Here is a 20,311-nt window from a genome sequence, read left to right on the forward strand (position 1 = left end):
ACACACACACACATATACACACACACACACACACACATGTACACACACACACACAAACACATATACACACACACACACACATATACACACACATGTACACACACACACACAAACACATATACACACACACACACACACAAACACATGTACACACACTCACACACACATACATACATACATACACACACACACATATACAGTGTATCACAAAAGTGAGTACACCCCTCACATTTCTGCAAATATTTCATTATATATTTTCATGGGACAACACTATAGACATGAAACTTGGATATAACTTAGAGTAGTCAGTGTACAGCTTGTATAGCAGTGTAGATTTACTGTCTTCTGAAAATAACTCAACACACAGCCATTAATGTCTAAATAGCTGGCAACATAAGTGAGTACACCCCACAGTGAACATGTCCAAATTGTGCCCAAATGTGTCGTTGTCCCTCCCTGGTGTCATGTGTCAAGGTCCCAGGTGTAAATGGGGAGCAGGGCTGTTAAATTTGGTGTTTTGGGTACAATTCTCTCATACTGGCCACTGGATATTCAACATGGCACCTCATGGCAAAGAACTCTCTGAGGATGTGAGAAATAGAATTGTTGCTCTCCACAAAGATGGCCTGGGCTATAAGAAGATTGCTGAAACACCCTGAAACTGAGCTACAGCATGGTGGCCAAGGTCATACAGCGGTTTTCCAGGACAGGTTCCACTTGGAACAGGCTTCGCCAGGGTCGACCAAAGAAGTTGAGTCCACGTGTTCGGCGTCATATCCAGAGGTTGGCTTTAAAAAATAGACACATGAGTGCTGCCAGCATTGCTGCAGAGGCTGAAGACGTGGGAGGTCAGCCTGTCAGTGCTTAGACCATACGCCGCACACTGCATCAACTCGGTCTGCATGGTCGTCATCCCAGAAGGAAGCTGACGCACAAGAAAGCCCGCAAACAGTTTGCTGAAGACAAGCAGTCCAAGAACATGGATTACTGGAATGGCCTGTGGTCTGACGAGACCAAGATAAACTTGTTAGGCTCAGATGGTGTCCAGCATGTGTGGCGGCGCCCTGGTGAGAAGTACCAAGACAACTGTATCTTGCCTACAGTCAAGCATGGTGGTGGTAGCATCATGGTCTGGGGCTGCATGAGTGTTGCTGGCACTGGGGAGCTGCAGTTCATTGAGGGAAACATGAATTCCAACATGTACTGTGACATTCTGAAACAGAGCATGATCCCCTCCCTTCGAAAACTGGGCCTCATGGCAGTTTTCCAACAGGATAACGACCCCAAACACAACCCGCAAGATGACAACTGCCTTGCTGAGGAAGCTGAAGGTAAAGGTGATGGACTAAACCCAATTGAGCACCTGTGGCGCATCCTCAAGTGGAAGGTGGAGGAGTTCAAGGTGTCTAACATCCACCAGCTCCGTGATGTCATCATGGAGGAGTGGAAGAGGATTCCAGTAGCAACCTGTGCAGCTCTGGTGAATTCCATGCCCAGGAGGGTTAAGGCAGTGCTGGATAATAATGGTGGTAACACAAAATATTGACACTTTGGGCACAATTTGGACATGTTCACTGTGGGGTGTACTCACTTATGTTGCCAGCCATTTAGACATTAATGGCTGTGTGTTGAGTTATTTTCAGAAGACAGTAAATCTACACTGCTATACAAGTTGTACACTGACTACTCTAAGTTATATCCAAGTTTCATGTCTATAGTGTTGACCCATGAAAAGATATAATGAAATATTTGCAGAAATGTGAGGGGTGTACTCACTTTTGTGATACACTGTACACACACACACACACACACATGTACACACACACACATATACACACACACACACATGTACACACACACACACAAACACATATACACACACACACACACACAAACACATGTACACACACTCACACACACATACATACATACATACACACACACACATATACACACACACACACACACACATGTACACACACACACATATACACACACACACACATGTACACACACACACACAAACACATATACACACACACACACACACAAACACATGTACACACACTCACACACACATACATACATACATACACACACACACATATACACACACACACAAACACATGTACACGTACATGGAACAGTGGTCTCGCTACCCTAGACGAAAACCTGGACTGTCACCTGATGTTGAGTGGGCACGTGTCTGTATGATCAACTGTAATTCAGGAACCACCAAAAAACTGCCATGAGAGCCATGGACCTTAGCCATGGTTTCCTGCACGCCAGCCTTGAAGCCTTTTCGGTGTAAAGCTTGCTTGACTGTGGACAGTGTATTGATTACCCCGCCCGTAATGAGTCAGATGATGAGTGCACTGTGTTGTGTATCAGTATGTTGATCCCTGGATGGGTGTTTGGGCTGGCGGGGGGGCGGGCTGGCGGGGGGATGGGGGGGTTCTGAATGTTAGGGTGGGTGATAGCAGTGGATTGTTTGAGCAGTTTGTTTGTTTAAGTAATTAGACCTGACGTTTGGCTTTATGTTTGATGTCTGGTGTGTTTTTTCGGGTGGGACAGTATTTCTCCAGGGTCACTCAGTCCTGAACGCCTCCTTTTAAATTCCTCAACTTGTTTTACCCCACACGATGTACAGAGTTCTACAGATTAGTTCTTCATGTGGGATCAGTGGGATCTCTCTGATCTGATGTGAATCTGCTGTGATCAGACCGACTCTGTGATTGTTTGTAGGTGAGACACTTGTACATCTGCGACTTCCACAAAAACTTCATCCAGAGTGTTCGGAACAAGAGGAAGAGGAAAACCAGCGACGACGGAGGAGAGTCTCCAGATCACGACATCGAAGTTCCAGAGGTAGAAGAGCACAATCATAATGTATAAACTTCACATTTACATTTACTTCATTAATCAAATCATTTCACATTTACACCAGTATGATGTGTGGTGCAAATAAATACAATCAAAGTAATCAAAACATAATAAAAGTAAAAACAATAACTATTATAATTGTAATAACAATAATTTTAATAAGAAAAATACTGACAATAATGATATTAATGAAAACAACAATAATAATAATAATAATAATAATAATAATAATAATGCCATTTTATAATTGAGAGCAGCAGAGTTCGTTATATCAATATATTTAATTAGCTGCAGTTATATATTTTGTTCAGTCATTGCTTTTTAAAATTAGTTATTGTAATTACTGTTTTTGTTCTGTAACAGAATTATTTAATCTGTTGATAATTTCCAGACTGATTATGATGTTTATTTACTTATAAAACACAAACACAATAAACAACTATATTCAAACAGTAATGTAATCATCTATTGTGATTACACAGATTCATCACTGTGATGAGACACGATATTATAAAATAAAGAAAAAGTAAATGTACATCATTTCAGTGTTACAACATACATATATATATACTGTATATATAAACACACACACACACCAGATTCTATAATATATAGATTTTATAAACTGCACTGTCTGTTCTAAACACAGCATTTATATCTATACTGGCTCAGCTTCCACCATGACCAGGATCAGTATTTATGAGCTGCAATTCTCTACAAGTGCATGTAAACTTTTAACTTAGTGTGTGTGTGTGTGTGTGTGTGTGTGTGTGTGTGTGTGTGTCAGGTGGATCTGTTCCAGCTGCAGGTGAACACACTGCGCCGTTATAAACGACATTATAAAATCCAAACCAGACCAGGACTCAACAAAGCCCAACTGGCAGAGGTACATCTCCCCCCCCCCCCCCCCCCCCCCCCCCCCCCCCACCACCACCACCAGCACTACCACCAGCACCCCTAAACCATCTCATTATCCATTTACACAGTCTCACTTACATCAGACATTAATAATCACACCCTGCTCTGACTGATGGACTCGTCTTGCACGTGGGTTCTGTAGGTTTAAACACACACACACACACACACACACACACACACACCGCTATCATCAGGTGGGGCGATCCGGGTCCTTTCTGTGCTGAGTTTAGCATGTTCCCGTGTCTGCGTGGGTTTCCCCCCACAGTACAGAGGCGTGTAAGTGAGGTGAACTGGAGACACTAAATAGTTCATGACTGTGTTTGATATTAAACCTGAACTGATGAATCGTGTGTGAGGAGTAACGACCCGTCCTGTCATGATGGAACCAGAGTGTAAAACATCACGTTATAATCCTGATAAATAAATAAATACCAGAGTATCTTTATGATACCTGCAAATAATTTGGCTACAAACAGAAATCGTGTGGTGAGGGGATGTGCTCTTGTGGGAGTCTATAGCACGACTGTGAGGAGGAGTGTAAACGAACCGGCGTGGTGAGGGGAGCACAGGAGGGCGTGGTGAGGGACTGTAGGAGGGGTCGTACTATAAAGTGTCTTTAATGGAATGCTTTTATAAGGTCACAGAGCTGCACTCGCACATCACTCACGTGTCGGTGTAGAATTTTGATTTAGACCAGATACTAAACACGTCCCTGAAACCTTCCAGACTGCAGTGAGATATACGAGCGGGATTTCAGTCCTCGCCATGAACGTCCTCGGCGTGTGATTGATGTCCTGCGTGGACCCCTGAGTAACGGTCCGCACCGTTCCTGTTAATGCAGTCCGGTAATGGATCTGTTAATTATAGTGATATAGGGAGTGTGTGAGCGGCGCTGAGGTAACGAACGCCGACCGGCCTGCTGAGGGGAAACCCGGGGCTCGTTAAGCCGAGGAACACGTCGTTAATAAGTCGGAAGGAGCTTTTACTGAGCTGCAGGACTTCCACTCAGACTGAGGGTGGAAAGGAACACACACACACACACACACACACACACACACACACACACACGTTTAATGCAGACGTGATGTATTTAAACCAGGCAACATAAACAATGCATTTTACATACAAGCTGTAACGTTAACCCTCCACCAGGGGGCGCTCGTGTGCATGTCATTTAATTATCATTACTTCTCTCTGCGACCCATTTTAACAGCATTATATCTTAATGTTGATATTTTCCCATAATGCATCCTCCTAATTCATTCATTCATTAATTGATTGATGTGTGTGTGTGTGTGTGTGTGTGTTTCAGACGGTCAGCCGTCACTTCCGGAACATTCCGGTGAACGAGAAGGAAACTTTGACCTACTTTATTTATATGGTGAAGAGCAGCAAGAGCCGACTGGACCAGAAGTCGGAGGGGAGTAAACAGCTGGAGTAGCGACGGCCACGCCCGCGCACACACACACACACATACGTGCACACACACACACACACTGGGTCTGTGTTAATAATGACTGCTGACTGTGTAGTCGAGTGCAATGTGAATATAATGTACAGATAGATACGGCAGTGAAGCTGAACCAGATCCGTATAGCGCACGGAGAGTCACGCGTCTCTGTGCAGCGGCATCGATCAGCCAGCAGAGGGGGTAATTGCTGCCGTTATGCGGAATCCCCTCCGCGGGAACAATTACCCCCTCTGCTGGCTGATCGATGCCGCTGCACAGAGACCCTTTCTTTAATGCTTTATTTCTTCAGTTACAGGGGAATTAGATATACCCAAATTGGGACAGTATCAGTTACCAAGGTTTGCTTTCTTTCACTTCACCTCCTTTTTTTTTTTTTAAAGATAATGTCTCTCCTCTTCTTCCCGTATAAATATTCAGTCCGATCCGCCCCGTCTGGCTCCCTAGGCGATTTATTTTTATTAGGGGAAATGCCACCCACTCATGAGCTCCTCTGAAAATGGGACGGGACCGACAGGTCTTTTAATTGTACAAATCTTTTAAATTAAACTTCTGTCTCATTTCAGAGATGAGACTATAGATGACCTAGGCGGCCTCAGAGGGAAGGTTCAGAACCGACAGCAGCTCAGATACATTTCAGACGATTTTGCTCTTTATTTAAATTAATAATAAATTAAATAAATGAATTTCAGTCGAACTAAACCGTCCCTGATGTGCTTTAATCTGATGAACGACCCACTGCGACATGTAAACACACGTTATTATTATTGTTATTATTATTATTAAATGATTTATATGAAATGATCAGCATGCTCCTCTGATGTAATACCGACGCAGCTCGTACACACACACACACACACACACACAGTTTTCTGTTTGTTTGTAGCTTCGTATGTATCATGTAAGATTTGGGACGTGTCACTGCGCTTTCTCTTGGTTCTGATGGATTCACTGTTGTAATTAGATGAGCACCACTGCATATCGCTTTTAATAAACTATATATGAAACCACCCGCTCCTGTGTCATCATTGTCCTCCTCGTACCGGCCATGTTTGCGTTTGTGTAGTGGGTGAAGACGGGAGGCTACAGTGTCCACCAAGTTATTTCAATCAAAAAACAGAAGTATGAGGAGTTCTGCCTTCGCAGGGTGCACACCGGTCAGAAGAGAGGTGCTGTGTTTCAAACTGCATATCCTGATTTAACCTAGCAACCTAACAGTTGCCATTTGGGCGCAGCCCCTCAGCAGGAGCATGTGTGTGTGTAAGTGTAAATGTGTGTGTGTGAGAGAGAGTGTATGTTTGTGAATGTGTTTGTGTAAGTGTGTATTTGTGTGTGTAAGTGTAAATGTGTGTGTGTGAGTGTATGTTTGTGAATGTAAGTGTGTATTTGTGTGTGTGTAAATGTGTTAGTGTGTGTTTCTGTGTGTGTGTAAGTGTAAATGTGTGTGTGTGAGAGAGTGTATGTTTGTGAGTGTGTTTGTTTTACACTGTAAATTGGGAACAATGTTCATGAACCCAAACCAGGTGAGTTATTATCAGTTTATCCGGATCAGGGTCACAGTGGGTCCAAATGCTCCTCAAATAACACACACACACACACACACACACACACAGTAGTGTATAATAATGAGAGAACAGAGCAGCATTAATGATGATGATTTTATTTGATATCACTTTATTAGGTATGAATCTGATTCCTTCTGATAGCTGCATATCTCAGCGCTGGGGTGTTAGCGTGCTCTACCTCCATGCCACCCCAGCGCCCCCTGCTGCTGTAATTTGGAGTAAAGTGCCGCGGGAGTGTGTGTGGGGTGGATGATGATGATTGGTTAGAGAGTGACGGGGGTGCCGGGGAGCTCCGGCGGGAAGGTGGTGAGCAAAACGCCGCTGCTCCTCACCGTCAGCGCCGCACCGTTCAGACTCTCATCCTTCAGCAGGTGGAGGAACGCTTTAGCTACCAGATCCGTCCTGCACACACACACACACACACACACACACACACACACACACACACACACGTTTAATCATATACAAACATTATAACTCATGGCATTTAGCAGATGCTTTTATCCAAAGTGACTTACAGTACTGTGACAGTATACAGTCTAAGCAATTGAGTCTAAGCAACAGTGACAGCATGGCAGTGGTGGGGCTTGAACCAGCAACCTTCTAATTACTAGTCCAGTACCTTAACCACTAGGCTACACCTGCCAGACTGTATAGAGACTGTAGACGTGCTACAGCAGCAAAACACTCACTGGATCCACCAGTAAAGCTGAGGACTGTAGGAGGGCGTGGTGAGGGACTGTAGGAGGGCGTGGTGAGGGGAGTACAGGAGGGCGTGGTGAGGGGAGTACAGGAGGGAGTGGTGAGGGACTGTAGGAGGGCGTGGTGAGGGACTGTAGGAGGGCGTGGTGAGGGACTGTAGGAGGGCGTGGTGAGGGGAGTACAGGAGGGCGTGGTGAGGGACTGTAGGAGGGCGTGGTGAGGGACTGTAGGAGGGCGTGGTGAGGGACTGTAGGAGGGCGTGGTGAGGGACTGTAGGAGGGCGTGGTGAGGGGAGTACAGGAGGGCGTGGTGAGGGGAGTACAGGAGGGCGTGGTGAGGGGAGTACAGGAGGGCGTGGTGAGGGACTGTAGGAGGGCGTGGTGAGGGACTGTAGGAGGGCGTGGTGAGGGGAGTACAGGAGGGCGTGGTGAGGGACTGTAGGAGGGCGTGGTGAGGGACTGTAGGAGGGCGTGGTGAGGGGAGTACAGGAGGGCGTGGTGAGGGACTGTAGGAGGGCGTGGTGAGGGACTGTATGAGGGCGTGGTGAGGGACTGTAGGAGGGCGTGGTGAGGGGAGTACAGGAGGGCGTGGTGAGGGGAGTACAGGAGGGCGTGGTGAGGGACTGTAGGAGGGCGTGGTGAGGGACTGTAGGAGGGCGTGGTGAGGGGAGTACAGGAGGGCGTGGTGAGGGACTGTAGGAGGGCGTGGTGAGGGACTGTAGGAGGGCGTGGTGAGGGGAGTACAGGAGGGCGTGGTGAGGGACTGTAGGAGGGCGTGGTGAGGGACTGTAGGAGGGCGTGGTGAGGGACTGTAGGAGGGCGTGGTGAGGGGAGTACAGGAGGGCGTGGTGAGGGGAGTACAGGAGGGCGTGGTGAGGGACTGTAGGAGGGCGTGGTGAGGGACTGTAGGAGGGCGTGGTGAGGGACTGTAGGAGGGCGTGGTGAGGGGAGTACAGGAGGGCGTGGTGAGGAGGTAGAATGAAAAACGTCTGGCTGTGACTGGTCAGGATTATATAAGAGACGGAGATGTTTACTGTATATAGTCTGTAAGTGTTGATATATAATTATATATAATGAAACGTTACTCACTGTATGATGGGAAATTTCTCTATGAGTGACTGGGTGAAAGTGGTGAGCTCAGAGAACTGTCCGGTTTTATCTTTCTGTTTAAAGGTGTCGAGCAGCGGCGTCTGGACGAAGGTCGGACACACGGCGTTAATCCGAACACCGTAACCAGAGAGCTGAGATACAGCCTGCACACACACACACACACACACACACACACACACACACACACACACAGACGGAATATGAACTTTATGACCCGTCGGCGCTTCTGTAAACATCATAAATGAAATTATAGTTATTAAAGCAACAAAACTAGAAAGCTGAAATTATTCGTGTCTACAAACTAATGAGGAGAACATTTCTGATGAGGTTGTAGCTTAAACGTGATTGGTTAATATTTAACAAATAATTTAATAATGTACAGTGGATCAGAATTATTGAGACAGAGCTTCATGTGTTGGAGGAACGGCCACGGTGGAGAAACATCTCAAATACAGCTCTGTTTTACTGGCGACCATGAAGATTAAAAGAAGCTCAAAATTTCTACATTTTATAAAAATTAAACAGATTTCATTTCATTTCAGTTGTACAGTGTGTGTTAAAGAGTGTGTGTTAAAGAGTGTGTGTTAAAGAGTGTGTGTTAAAGAGTGTGTGTTAAGCACATTGTTATGAACTCTTATGCTAAACACCTTTAACAGGTTGCTGGTTCAAGCCCCTCCACTGCCAGGTTGCTGCTGTTGGGCCCTTGAGCAAGGCCCTTAACCCTCAAATGCTCAGACTGTATACTGTCACTGTACTGTAAGTCGCTTTGGATAAAGGTGTCTGCTAAATGCTGACAATGTAAATGTAAATCTACCACCTTCTACCTTTAGAAATCAGAAGGTTGCTGGGTTGAAGCCCCGCATAATAATAATAATAATAATAAATAATAAATAATACTAATAATAAATAATTATGATATTATTGGGATTAAAGAGGCAGAAGAATCATAAACATTCTTATTTCAGTCCTGATATAAAATTCAACCCAACTGTTCAAAACAAGACTCATCCCGCCTCACGGCACCCACGATCAGCTGACACACACCGACCAACCGTCATGGGCTCGAGACGCAGCAGATTTGATTGGATTATTAACCATCTCATCGTCTGTATCGATTCATGAAGCCGCGTCATTAGTGCTGAAGCTAAGTTTGTGTTTACTGCGGTTTTCAGAGTAAAAGGAGCTCTGGTGTACGTACAGCTAGCGCGCGGGTGAATCCCACCACGCCGTGTTTGGTGGCGGTGTAGATGGGAGCAGATGGTAACGGCCCCAGACCTGAAGCACAAACAGGTACAGGTGTATTGGTATTTTATAGACTTTTCTGAGCAGGATTATGACAGATTCTATATTTTGGTACCTGCGAGTGACGCTATGTTGATGATGACGCCTCCACCTCCACCGTTCTGCTTCTTCATGTGATCCAGAGCCAGATACGTTCCTCTCACCACCCCACTCTGTTCAAACAGCACAATGTTAGTGGTCCTAACATCCAGCCCTGAGGTACGCCTTCAGAAATCTTTCACTGATATTTTTCACTTGCAGTTGATGTGAAAGGTTTTCTACAATTTCTACAACACCCTAGCAACCACCTCAAACACCCTAGCAACCACTTTGAACAGCTTAGTAATTGATGAAGTGTATATGGTGTGTGTGTGTGTGTGTGTGTGTGCATTACTAGGTTGATGGCGATGGTTTTTTCCCAGTTCTTCTCGTCCACGATTCCAGCGTTGTTACAGAATATGTCCACGTGTCCAAATTTCCAGAGGACCTTCTGGAACACATCTGTAATAAACACAGAGCAGATCAAGGTCCATAACTTTATGTAACAGTTTAGGGAAGGCTCTAACCGAGGTACATAAAGACATTTCTGTATATGTATTAATACGGTTTGATGGGTTCAGTGTGGAGGAACACAGAGTTCTGAACTCCACCCTATTAGTTTTTTTCCTCCAACATCCATCAGTGCCAGATCTTTCACTGAATGATCACAACTGTAGGTGTAAGGAAAGAGCCGCCTGCATCTTCCGTGACCCCACCCACCCTGCACATGGACTTTTTACCCCCCTTCCCTCTGGTAGGAGGCTGCGCTGCATCCGAGCAAAAACAACAAGACTGAAAAACAGCTTCTTTCCGGATGCAGTCAGACTGCTAAATTGCTCCACCCCTCATGTACTGTCTATGCACCAGTTACTTTAAACACCTGTGACCTGGTGCTGCCTTTTATCTGCTGCTATACTGAATCGTGCACTTTAGATCCGCATAAAGCTGCTGTAGTTCCTGTGCAATACTTGAATGTAAATGTAAATATTTAAAATTCCTTAGTTATCTTAGTTATTTCTTCTAGTTTTTAAGTCTTAAGTTTTATTTTTTAAGTTTAAAACTGATTGTCGGTGTGGACGCTGTAGAGCTGCAGGAACTTTGAACCTTGAACCAGAGCGTCAGTGCCAGTGTGAACACGTCAAAAACATAAAATCTGATCTCAGGGACACATGAATTCTAGAGAAATTCTGGTTTTAATCTGCTGCAGGTAAAAGAGAAATCAGACAGAAATCAGAGAGTCGGAGAGAAAAATCATGTTCAGAGTGGTCACACTCACAACCATTTACATTTACATTTACATTTACATTTTCGGCATTTAGCAGACGCTCTTATCCAGAGCGACTTACAGAAGTGCTTCTATAGTGAACATTTCATTTCTCAAGTTTAGGTAAACAACAGTCAAAGAACACAAATCTGCTAAAACCTGTTAAAAGGCTTTTTTTTTTTTTTTTTTTTTTACAGTCAGCCTAAGTGTTTAGTAAGAAGGTGATGAAGGTTTTTAATCGTTTTTTAAAGACAGCAAGAGACTCAGATGTTCGGACAGACAGAGGAAGTTCATTCCACCACTTCGGCGCTAGAACAGAGAACAGCCTTGATGCTTGTCTTCCTTTAGTCCTGGATGGAGGCTCAAGTCGAGCGAGACTAGAGGCTCGGAGGTTGCGTGGTACAGAGCGGGGTTTGATTAGGCCACGAAGGTAGCTTGGGGCTGGTCCATTTTTGGCTTTGTAGGCGAGCGTCAGTGTTTTAAACTGAATGCGTGCAGCTACAGGAAGCCAGTGAAGAGAACGTAGCAGTGGGGTGATGTGGCAGCAGTGGGGTGATGATGTGGCAGCAGTGGGGTGATGATGTGGCAGCAGTGGGGTGATGATGAGGCAGCAGTGGGGTGATGATGTGGCAGCAGTGGGGTGATGATGTGGCAGCAGTGGGGTGATGATGTGGCAGCAGTGGGGTGATGATGAGGCAGCAGTGGGGTGATGATGTGGCAGCAGTGGGGTGATGATGTGGCAGCAGTGGGGTGATGATGTGGCAGCAGTGGGGTGATGATGAGGCAGCAGTGGGGTGATGATGTGGCAGCAGTGGGGTGATGATGAGGCAGCAGTGGGGTGATGATGAGGCAGCAGTGGGGTGATGATGTGGCAGCAGTGGGGTGATGATGTGGCAGCAGTGGGGTGATGATGTGGCAGTGTTTGGGTTGGTTAAAAACCAGACATGCAGCTGCATTTTGAATGAGCTGTAAGGGTTTAATCGTGGACATGGGAGCTCCAGCAAGAAGGGAGTTGCAGTCGTCCAACCGTGAGATTATAAGTGATTGCACCAGAATCTGGGTAGCTTCCCTGGAGAGAAATGGACGAATCTTCCTGATGTTGTACAGGAGGAACCGACACGCTCTGGTCATGTTGGCTATATGAGGAGAGAAGGTCAGCTGGTTATCAAGGACAACACCAAGACTTCTTACCTTATCAGATGGTCTGATCTGGGAGTCATCCAGAGAAATTACTAGGTCCTGGGTTGGAGACGGATCTCCAGGAATGAGCAACATCTCTGTCTTGCTGGGATTAAGTTTTAGATGATGAGCCGACATCCATTGTGAGATATCTTGCAGACATGCTGAGATGCGAGCTGAGACTTGCGTGTCTGAAGGAGGAAATGACAGAACGAGCTGAGTATCATCTGCATAGGAGTGGTAGGAGAAGCCATGGGAGGCTATGACCTTGCCCAGAGAGCGGGTGTAGATAGAGAAAAGAAGTGGGCCAAGTACAGAGCCCTGAGGAACACCGGTTGAGAGAGTGCATGGGGGAGATATGGATCCCCTCCATGACACTTGGTAGGAGCGCCCTTCCAGGTAGGAGGCCATCCATTGCCATGCTGAACCTGTTACTCCAAGGTTGGAGAGAGTGGACAAGAGAATGCTGTGATTCACGGTGTCGAAGGCTGCAGAGAGGTCAAGAAGAATAAGGACAGATGACAGTTTGGCTGCTTTGGCTGCATGAAGCTTCTCAGTAACAGCTACAAGAGCTGTTTCCGTAGAATGCGCTGCCTTGAAGCCAGACTGGTACGGATCGTGGAGATCATTCTGAGTGAGAAAGGCAGATAGTTGGTTATAGACAGCACGTTCAAGAATCTTTGATAGAAAAGAGAGGAGTGAGACAGGTCTGTAGTTGTTGATGTCTGTAGTGTCTAGTGTAGGTTTCTTAAGAAGGGGAATGACCTGAGCTTTCTTAAATGCAGTAGGGACAACACCTGATGTCAGGGAGTTGTTGATGATGGGTGTGATGAAGGGGATTAGGTCCTGCGAGAGGTCTTTGAGGATGGTGGATGGTATAGGGTCAAGTGTGCATGTAGTGGGATTGCTGGATGAGAGGAGCTGTGTAACCTCATCCATGGTGAGTGGGGTGAAGCTGGTGAGTGTGTTGGTGGGTTGAGGGTCAGTTGAAAGTGGGTCAGTCGGAGAGAAGGATTGATTGATTTTGTCGATCTTGTCCTGAAAGAATGTTGAAAAGTCAGTAGCAGTGAGAGAGGCAGAAGGGGGAGGAGGAGGAGGGTTTAGAAGAGAGGAAAAGATAGCATGAAGCTTACGTGGGTCAGCAGCAGATTGTTCAAGCTTGGCTTTGTAAAAAGATGTTTTACCACCAACTACACTGTACCTATACTGTACCTACACAGAATTAAACCACATTATTAACATGTGAACCCATTTTAGGATCCCAAGTCCACCTTTCAAACACCAGAGAGATGAAGAACCTTCACACAGTTACCAACACAAAGTCCAAAACGTGAGGGAACTAAACTACTTCAAGGAAAACTAAGATAAGATAAGATAAGATAAGATAAGATAAGATTAAGATAAGATAAGATAAGATAAGATAAGATAAGATAAGATAAGATAAGATAAGATAAGATAAGATAAGATAAGATAAGATAAGATAAGATAAGATAAGATAAGATAAGATAAGATAAAGATAAGATAAGATAAGATAAGATAAGATAAGATAAGATAAGATAAGATAAGATAAGATAAGATAAGATAAGATAAGATAAGATAAGATAAGATAAGATAAGATAAGATAAGATAAGATAAAGATAAGATAAGATAAGATAAGATAAGATAAGATAAGATAAGATGCCTTTACTGTCATTGCACAGTGTACAACGAAATTGAGTAGCAATCCAACGGTGCTTAAATAAGTAAAAATAGAAGCAAAAATTATATACATATACACAACACACACACGTGTATGTATGCCTAAGAATCTTAAATATAAAGAATAAAGACTAAACTAAAATTATTAAAAAGGAAAACAGACATTGTTTACAGCAGTGAGGTAGCAGTGGGGTATTGCACATGCCCTGAGTAGCTTAAGAGAATATTGCACAGAATATATATTTAGCTCTAAAAAAGAACAATAGTGCAGTCATAATAAATATAAATACGGTCAGAGTAGAGTGAAGACAGCCCCAGAAGACATCTTAGATCGCGCCAAATGGAGAAGACGCAAATGTGCACAAGAGCGGACCCTGCACTGCGGGATTAACGCCAGGACAGAGAGACGGTCAGAGTAGAGTGAAACATTGTGCCATGTTTTAAAGGAGTCCAGAGTTGAATGTTGTTGTTCAGTTTACTTGTGTAGTGATTTATAAGAGTCAGTTGGTATTGTGGTTTGGGAGTGTTCAGTTCCCGTATGGCCCCGGGGTAAAAACGTTTTTTTAGTCTGTTTGTCCGGGCTGTGATGGACCTGAAGCGTTTTCCAGAGGGCAGCAGGTCGAACAGATGATGTCCAGGGTGAGATGGATCTCTCAGTATGCTGGTTGCTCTGCTGAGGCAGCGAGAGCTGAAAAGGTCCTCCAGGCTGGGCAGTGGGCAGCCGATGATCTTCTGGGAAGTGTTGATGACCCTCTGAAGAGATCTCTTATCTGCCGCTGAGCAGCTACTGTACCATGTGGAGATGCAGTATGTCAGCACACTCTCGATGGCGGAGCGGTAGTAGGACACCAGCAGTTTCTCCTGAAGGTTGTCTTTCCTGAGAATTCTCAGGACGTAGAGTCTCTGCTGTGCCTTCTTCACTACTGCCATGGTGTTGGTGGTCCAGAAGATGTCTTCAGAGATGTATGTGCCCAGAAATCTGAAGGAAGGGACAATTTCCACGCAGTCTCCATTAATGATCAGAGGTGCAGGGTCTGCACGCTTTTTCCTAAAATCAATTATTAGTTCTTTTGTTTTTGATGAGTTCAGGGTGAGATTGTTCTGTAAACACCACTCACACAGTCCTTGAACTTCACCCCTGTATGCGGTTTCGTCTCCTCCCGAGATCCAACTACAGTTGTGTCATCCGCGAACTTGATGATTGTGTTGCTGGAGTGGGTGGGGGCACAGTCGTAATTGTACAGAGCATAGAGAAGTGGGCTTAGCACACATCCCTGAGGAGCACCAGTGCTAAGTGTGATGCTGGAAGAATGAAGGCGGCCTAATCTAACAGACTGGGTGCGGTTTGTCAGAAAGTCCTTAATCCAGAGGCATGTGCATAGAGAGAACATACCAAACTCTTCAGGGATGCCAGATAAAGATAAAGCACATGAAGTCGTACCTTGAAACTGCTGATCAGAGGAAACGTCGGCGGTGTAGAACTGAGTCCGGTCTGATCCATACTGCTGGTTGAACTGGTCCTGCAGCTCCTGACCCAGCTTCTCATTCACGTCCAGCATGGCCACCTGAACACGACCGGACTTAATACACGTCTGATCAAGATCCGATCACGATCTGAGCATCTTAGATTAAACGGGGGGGGGGGGTTAGGGTTAGGGGGGTGTACCTGAGCTCCGTTCTCCAGCAGGATCTTGGCGAAGGACTTACCCAGACCCTGAGCCGAGCCCGTCACCACGGCAACCTTACCCTTCAGCATCCTTAATCCTACAGCAGATAGAAAACATGAAGCGGTCAGATGATGAAGATGAAGTGTGAAATGTTTGATTTCATCTTCATGTGTTACCACTGCTTTATCCTGGTCAGGGTCTCTGTGTGTGGGTCTGTCTGGTTTCCAGAATTACAGAGCGCAATGCAGTAACACAACCCGGACAGGGTGCCCGACCAGCCGATAGCACCACTGTAGATTCAAACCCTGGATCTTAATGATAATGCGCTAGTGTGATTTACCAGTTTACCATTTTCATTATTGTCCTCATTTAATTATTTAATTTTTATTTTGAGAATCATTTTTCTTGCCTGTTTCTGTTTTTATGTTTGAATTATATTTTTTATTTTATTATGTTGCTTTTAATTTAAATTTTTACTGAATTTAATCTGAATCGTCTCAGCGCAAACATGATTTAAGCAATTGAGAGTTAGGGGCCTTGCTCAGGGACCCAAGAGTGGAAACTTGACGATGGTGGGGCTTGAACCTGCAACATTCTGATTACTAGTTCAGTATCTTAACCACTGAGCTACTACAGCCCTGTTCCTGTTTGTATTGTTCAGTTGAACCTGATTAAATTCCATCCCTGTAAACTGGAACTGCTGAGCTGCTCTGAATACCAGGTTCATCATCAGTGTTAGAGTGAAGAAGAAGAATATCTTCACACATCACTACAGATTTATTATTTTATCACTTGGATATAAGATGAGTATCTAATAATAAAAGCAGTGTGAAGAGGTGCACATCACCTCCTGCAGAGCTAAAACATGAACAATAAGCACATTTACACGTGACAGAGACATTTACATAGAAAACCTGATAAACATCTGCAGCATGAGGGACCAGAAACCACAAAAACAAGACGAGAAACGTTAAACACACTTAAGTTCTGTATATAACCTGAAAAAAGTGTGGATGAAGATCATGATCTTACAGTTTGAAGCTTCTCTAGCAGGTTCTGCAGCAGGTTCTTCAGCAGGTTCTCCTCTCAGCTCCTGATGACGGAAAATAATAAAAAGCAGAACTTCACTGCTCTCAGGGTGAGGCACCAAGCCCCGCCCCCTCCTCTGATTGGTCAGTACAGGCAGGGCTTCGAAATCCTGCAAGCTGATTGGCTGATGTGAGTGTGCACGATAGATAAACTTTGGACCAGAGCCGTAGATAGAGAGAGTTGCGACACTCCTTGATCTCGCCGCTACGCGGTCACGTGGTTCATGTAACCCTCCAATAGTTCCAAACAAACCCGGCGCTGTCATGTTCTCAAATGGGACCGGCAGCAGTGAGTGAAATATTAAACAGTAAATAATAAACATTTGTACAATTTCTGGGTATTTTCAACTGCGTTTACATTTACTGCATCTGCTTTAATGTCAATTTGGTATATAAAGTGGAAGATTGATGTTTATAATGACTTGTTAATAGGTCGTTCTTGTTAACACACAGTACATTATATTAGCATACATTACATAATGCGATATCCTTAAGTAGTAGAGACAATATACAGTACAGAGATTAAAGTTTTTTATGTTTTGATTTTTGCATAAACTAATCTCCCTTCACTTTCCTGAGGATTCATAATAATAATCATTTTTGCTAAACACTAAGTCATGTGCTGGATTCATAAGGTTTACCTGCACTGAATGAACAGATTGATAAACACATTACCGTACCAAAAACATTATAGTGCAGGTACATGAAAAAGCATTCATTCATCTCTTATTTCATGAGTGATTAATAATTGATTCCTACATGTAATACATTAATGAATTCATTATGAATATGCACTAGTTCATTTTGTCTAATGTAAGTGGTGGACAAGGTAGACAAACCATGTAGTTGAGTTAAAGTAGAGATATCCAAGGTAACATATTACTCCAGTAAAAGTAGTAGTAAAAGTAAAAATACTCTTTACCTCCACTAAAGTACTAAACTAAATTTACCTTCAAATGTACTTAAGTATGAAAGTAAAAGTATAATGATTTATTGTGGTTCTAATGTTTTATGATCATTTCTGTAACAAGAATCTTGATTAATCAACTCATTTTAGGTGAAAAGACTCGTGTGTCATTAATTAAGCTTAACTGACTAAGCTAAATTGGGTTATACCTATTAATTAAGATAAACATGTAACATTTAGTGCTGAGCAAATGCTAAACAATAACAGTATTAAGTATATTAATGACATTAAATTCATAATTTTTTTAAAACAAAGCAACATACAGCTAAAAATGTTTGATAAGTAGTGGAAATGAATGAGGCTCTATGGGATGTTTGGAACTATACAGAGCTCCACAACCCGGAAGCTGGGCAGAAAAAATGTCCCGCCCCCTTTCCAACGGTTCCCTATGGGAGTGTCGCCACTCTGTTCTCTCTACCGCTCTGCTTTGGACCAAATAAGAATTCATGATTAAATACGTTTATAAAGTTCATATTATAATAAACCACCATCAGAGCAGAGTTTCTTTATTCATTCATTATTATTCCTGTACCACGAAAAACATATTTCACGCAACTACTGCAGCATAAATAAATAAATACATGTGTGTGTGTGTGTGTGTGTGTGTGTGTGTGTGTGTGTGTGTGTGTGTGTGTGTGTGTGTGTGTATCGGTGAGGAATGTCTGGTGATTTTATTGGGTTTTTCTGCTTTTTGGCGTCTGGATTTGTTTGAAAGTAAAGCACACACACACTATACACACAGTTACATACACACAGTAATGTACACACACACAGTAACGTACACACACACTACACACACATCCAGTAATGTACACACACTCACCTGAAGGCCAGACTTGAGTAAAAGCACAAGTATCTTACCAGAAATGTACTTTGATAGAAGTAAGTCACCTTTTAGAACATTACTTGAGTAAGAGTCTAAAAGTATCTGATGTTTAATGTACTTAAGTATAAAAAGTAATTTGATATTAAATGTACTTAAGTATTAAAAGTAGAAGTAAAAGTAAATGCTAGTATAAATGGAAGCGCTTATTTTAAATATAAAGATTGTTCTTTTAAGCCTGTAAACAATTAACCTGTTTTCTTCCTTTCATCTGAACATGATTTGTGCCAATTCATGATCATAATCAACTGTTGACATCACCTGTTTGAAATCATGACATTATTTAGTTGTTTTTTTAACTTATTACTAACCCTAAATGTTCCTGTTCCAACGTTTTAGAATGTGAGTCGATGTAAATGTAAGATGCATCTATTTTATTTACATTTTCTATACTGTCCCATTTTTTTATTTGGGTAGTATATTTCAATAACAAAAAATAATTTTGGCATATTTAATTTAAAGCAAAACTCAGGAGAGTTTAACAAAACGTGGCACTTTTATCCCTTTAATGATCTGTTCTACCATTAATTTAAATCAAAATATTTGAGTAAAATAATCTGTATTTAAATAATCTTTTTTGGGCTTTATTTACTTACTGAATGGCGTGTGTTCAACTAAAAAAAACATTGGTATTCTTACTTAGAAAACACCATTTCTAACAGCTGAAAAATCATGAATAATAAGTTGTATAAGTTGAGTTCTTGTTGAGATGATTAAAGGGTTAAAGATGTGCTGCATGTTCCTCAGCACCATGAATCTCTCCTCTGGTCTAATACAGAAGTGATCTGAGGAAATATTTGTCCGTAGGTGAGTTTTTAAAAATAATGGACGTGTCTTCATGAGTTTTGCAGTCAATGAATTCCAAACAAATGTTTTATGATTTATGAAACGTTTTATTTGTGGTTCGAATGTACTCAGTAAAAATGGTAGGTAGATATCTGAACAATGTTAATGCTAATAATATGATAAACCGCTGATTCTGCAGCTTTACTTTGTTAATGATTGTTAATTTACATCAGTGTGTTGGAACTTCTGAAATCTCCATATTTGCGTGTTTGGTTGAACGACGCACTTTTAGAAAACTCCGATAGCGTTTAGAGAACGTTTGCGCATGCGCATTAATGTGTTTAACCACCATCTAACTCACAAGCGCAGATTCACCAAACCAGCTGCAGTCCGTCACACATCTCACATCATTTACCTTCATCCTGTAGTAACGAGTAACGAATCTACATACAGCCAATGTAACAGAGTAAAAGTGCACAATTCCTTCAAAATGTAGTGGCGTAAAGTGAAAGTTGCCGAAAATTTTTATACTCCAGTAAAGTACAAATACTTCAAAATAATACTTAAGTACTGTAACAAAGTATTATTACTACATTACTATACACCACTGCACACACTATACACACAGTAATGTACACATATACACACACACAGTAACATACACACACTATACACACACACAGTAATTAATGTACACACACACAATAACGTACACACACTACACACATCCAGTAATGTACACACACACAGTAATTACACACACACACACACACACACACACACACACACACACACACACACACACACACACACA

The 20,311-nt window shown here is 43.1% G+C and overlaps 2 protein-coding genes across 6 annotated transcripts in view; one reads left to right on the forward strand and one right to left on the reverse strand.

Moving 5' to 3' along the window:
- Positions 1 to 5,459, forward strand: part of sap30l (sap30-like) — an 11,905-nt gene extending 6,446 nt beyond the window's left edge. Inside the window, exons 2-4 of the mRNA XM_063011081.1 lie at positions 2,746 to 2,868; positions 3,671 to 3,769; positions 5,114 to 5,459. Coding sequence (XP_062867151.1) covers positions 2,746 to 2,868; positions 3,671 to 3,769; positions 5,114 to 5,242 — 351 coding nt within the window. The 3' untranslated portion in view covers positions 5,243 to 5,459. The remainder of the gene's footprint in view (positions 1 to 2,745; positions 2,869 to 3,670; positions 3,770 to 5,113) is intronic.
- Positions 5,460 to 6,913: 1,454 nt separating this feature from the next.
- On the reverse strand, positions 6,914 to 16,897 carry zgc:56585 (uncharacterized protein LOC393297 homolog). 5 transcript variants are annotated; one of them, XM_063011079.1, is made up of 8 exons: positions 16,806 to 16,897; positions 15,773 to 15,870; positions 15,548 to 15,671; positions 10,321 to 10,427; positions 10,003 to 10,099; positions 9,844 to 9,920; positions 8,625 to 8,788; positions 6,914 to 7,236 (listed from the first exon to the last, which is right to left on the reverse strand). In XM_063011079.1, exons 2-8 carry the CDS (start codon positions 15,860 to 15,862, stop codon positions 7,098 to 7,100), a joined length of 798 nt encoding a protein of 265 aa, XP_062867149.1. In that variant the 5' UTR covers positions 15,863 to 15,870; positions 16,806 to 16,897; the 3' UTR covers positions 6,914 to 7,097. The 5 variants fall into 5 exon arrangements, with proteins under 5 accessions (XP_062867149.1, XP_062867145.1, XP_062867148.1 ...); XM_063011075.1 differs by lacking the exons at positions 6,914 to 7,236; positions 8,625 to 8,788; positions 9,844 to 9,920; ... (2 more) ...; positions 15,773 to 15,870; positions 16,806 to 16,897 and adding an exon at positions 11,140 to 13,038 and having other exon boundaries at positions 15,548 to 15,631; XM_063011078.1 differs by lacking the exons at positions 6,914 to 7,236; positions 8,625 to 8,788; positions 9,844 to 9,920; ... (3 more) ...; positions 15,773 to 15,870; positions 16,806 to 16,897 and adding exons at positions 11,140 to 13,038; positions 14,397 to 15,541.
- Positions 16,898 to 20,311: the final 3,414 nt, after the last annotated feature.

Source organism: Trichomycterus rosablanca, chromosome 16 (assembly GCF_030014385.1).
Source record: "Trichomycterus rosablanca isolate fTriRos1 chromosome 16, fTriRos1.hap1, whole genome shotgun sequence".
Taxonomy (NCBI): domain Eukaryota; kingdom Metazoa; phylum Chordata; class Actinopteri; order Siluriformes; family Trichomycteridae; genus Trichomycterus; species Trichomycterus rosablanca.

Bases quoted from the DNA above. Each gene is read 5' to 3' on its own strand.
- zgc:56585 (XM_063011075.1), bottom strand. From the start codon at position 15,607: ATGGATCAGACCGGACTCAGTTCTACACCGCCGACGTTTCCTCTGATC. The intron at 13,039-15,547 runs GTACGACTTCAT...TTTCTCACTCAG, and splicing joins CTCTGATCAGCAGTTTCAAG to AATGATCTCCACGATCCGTA.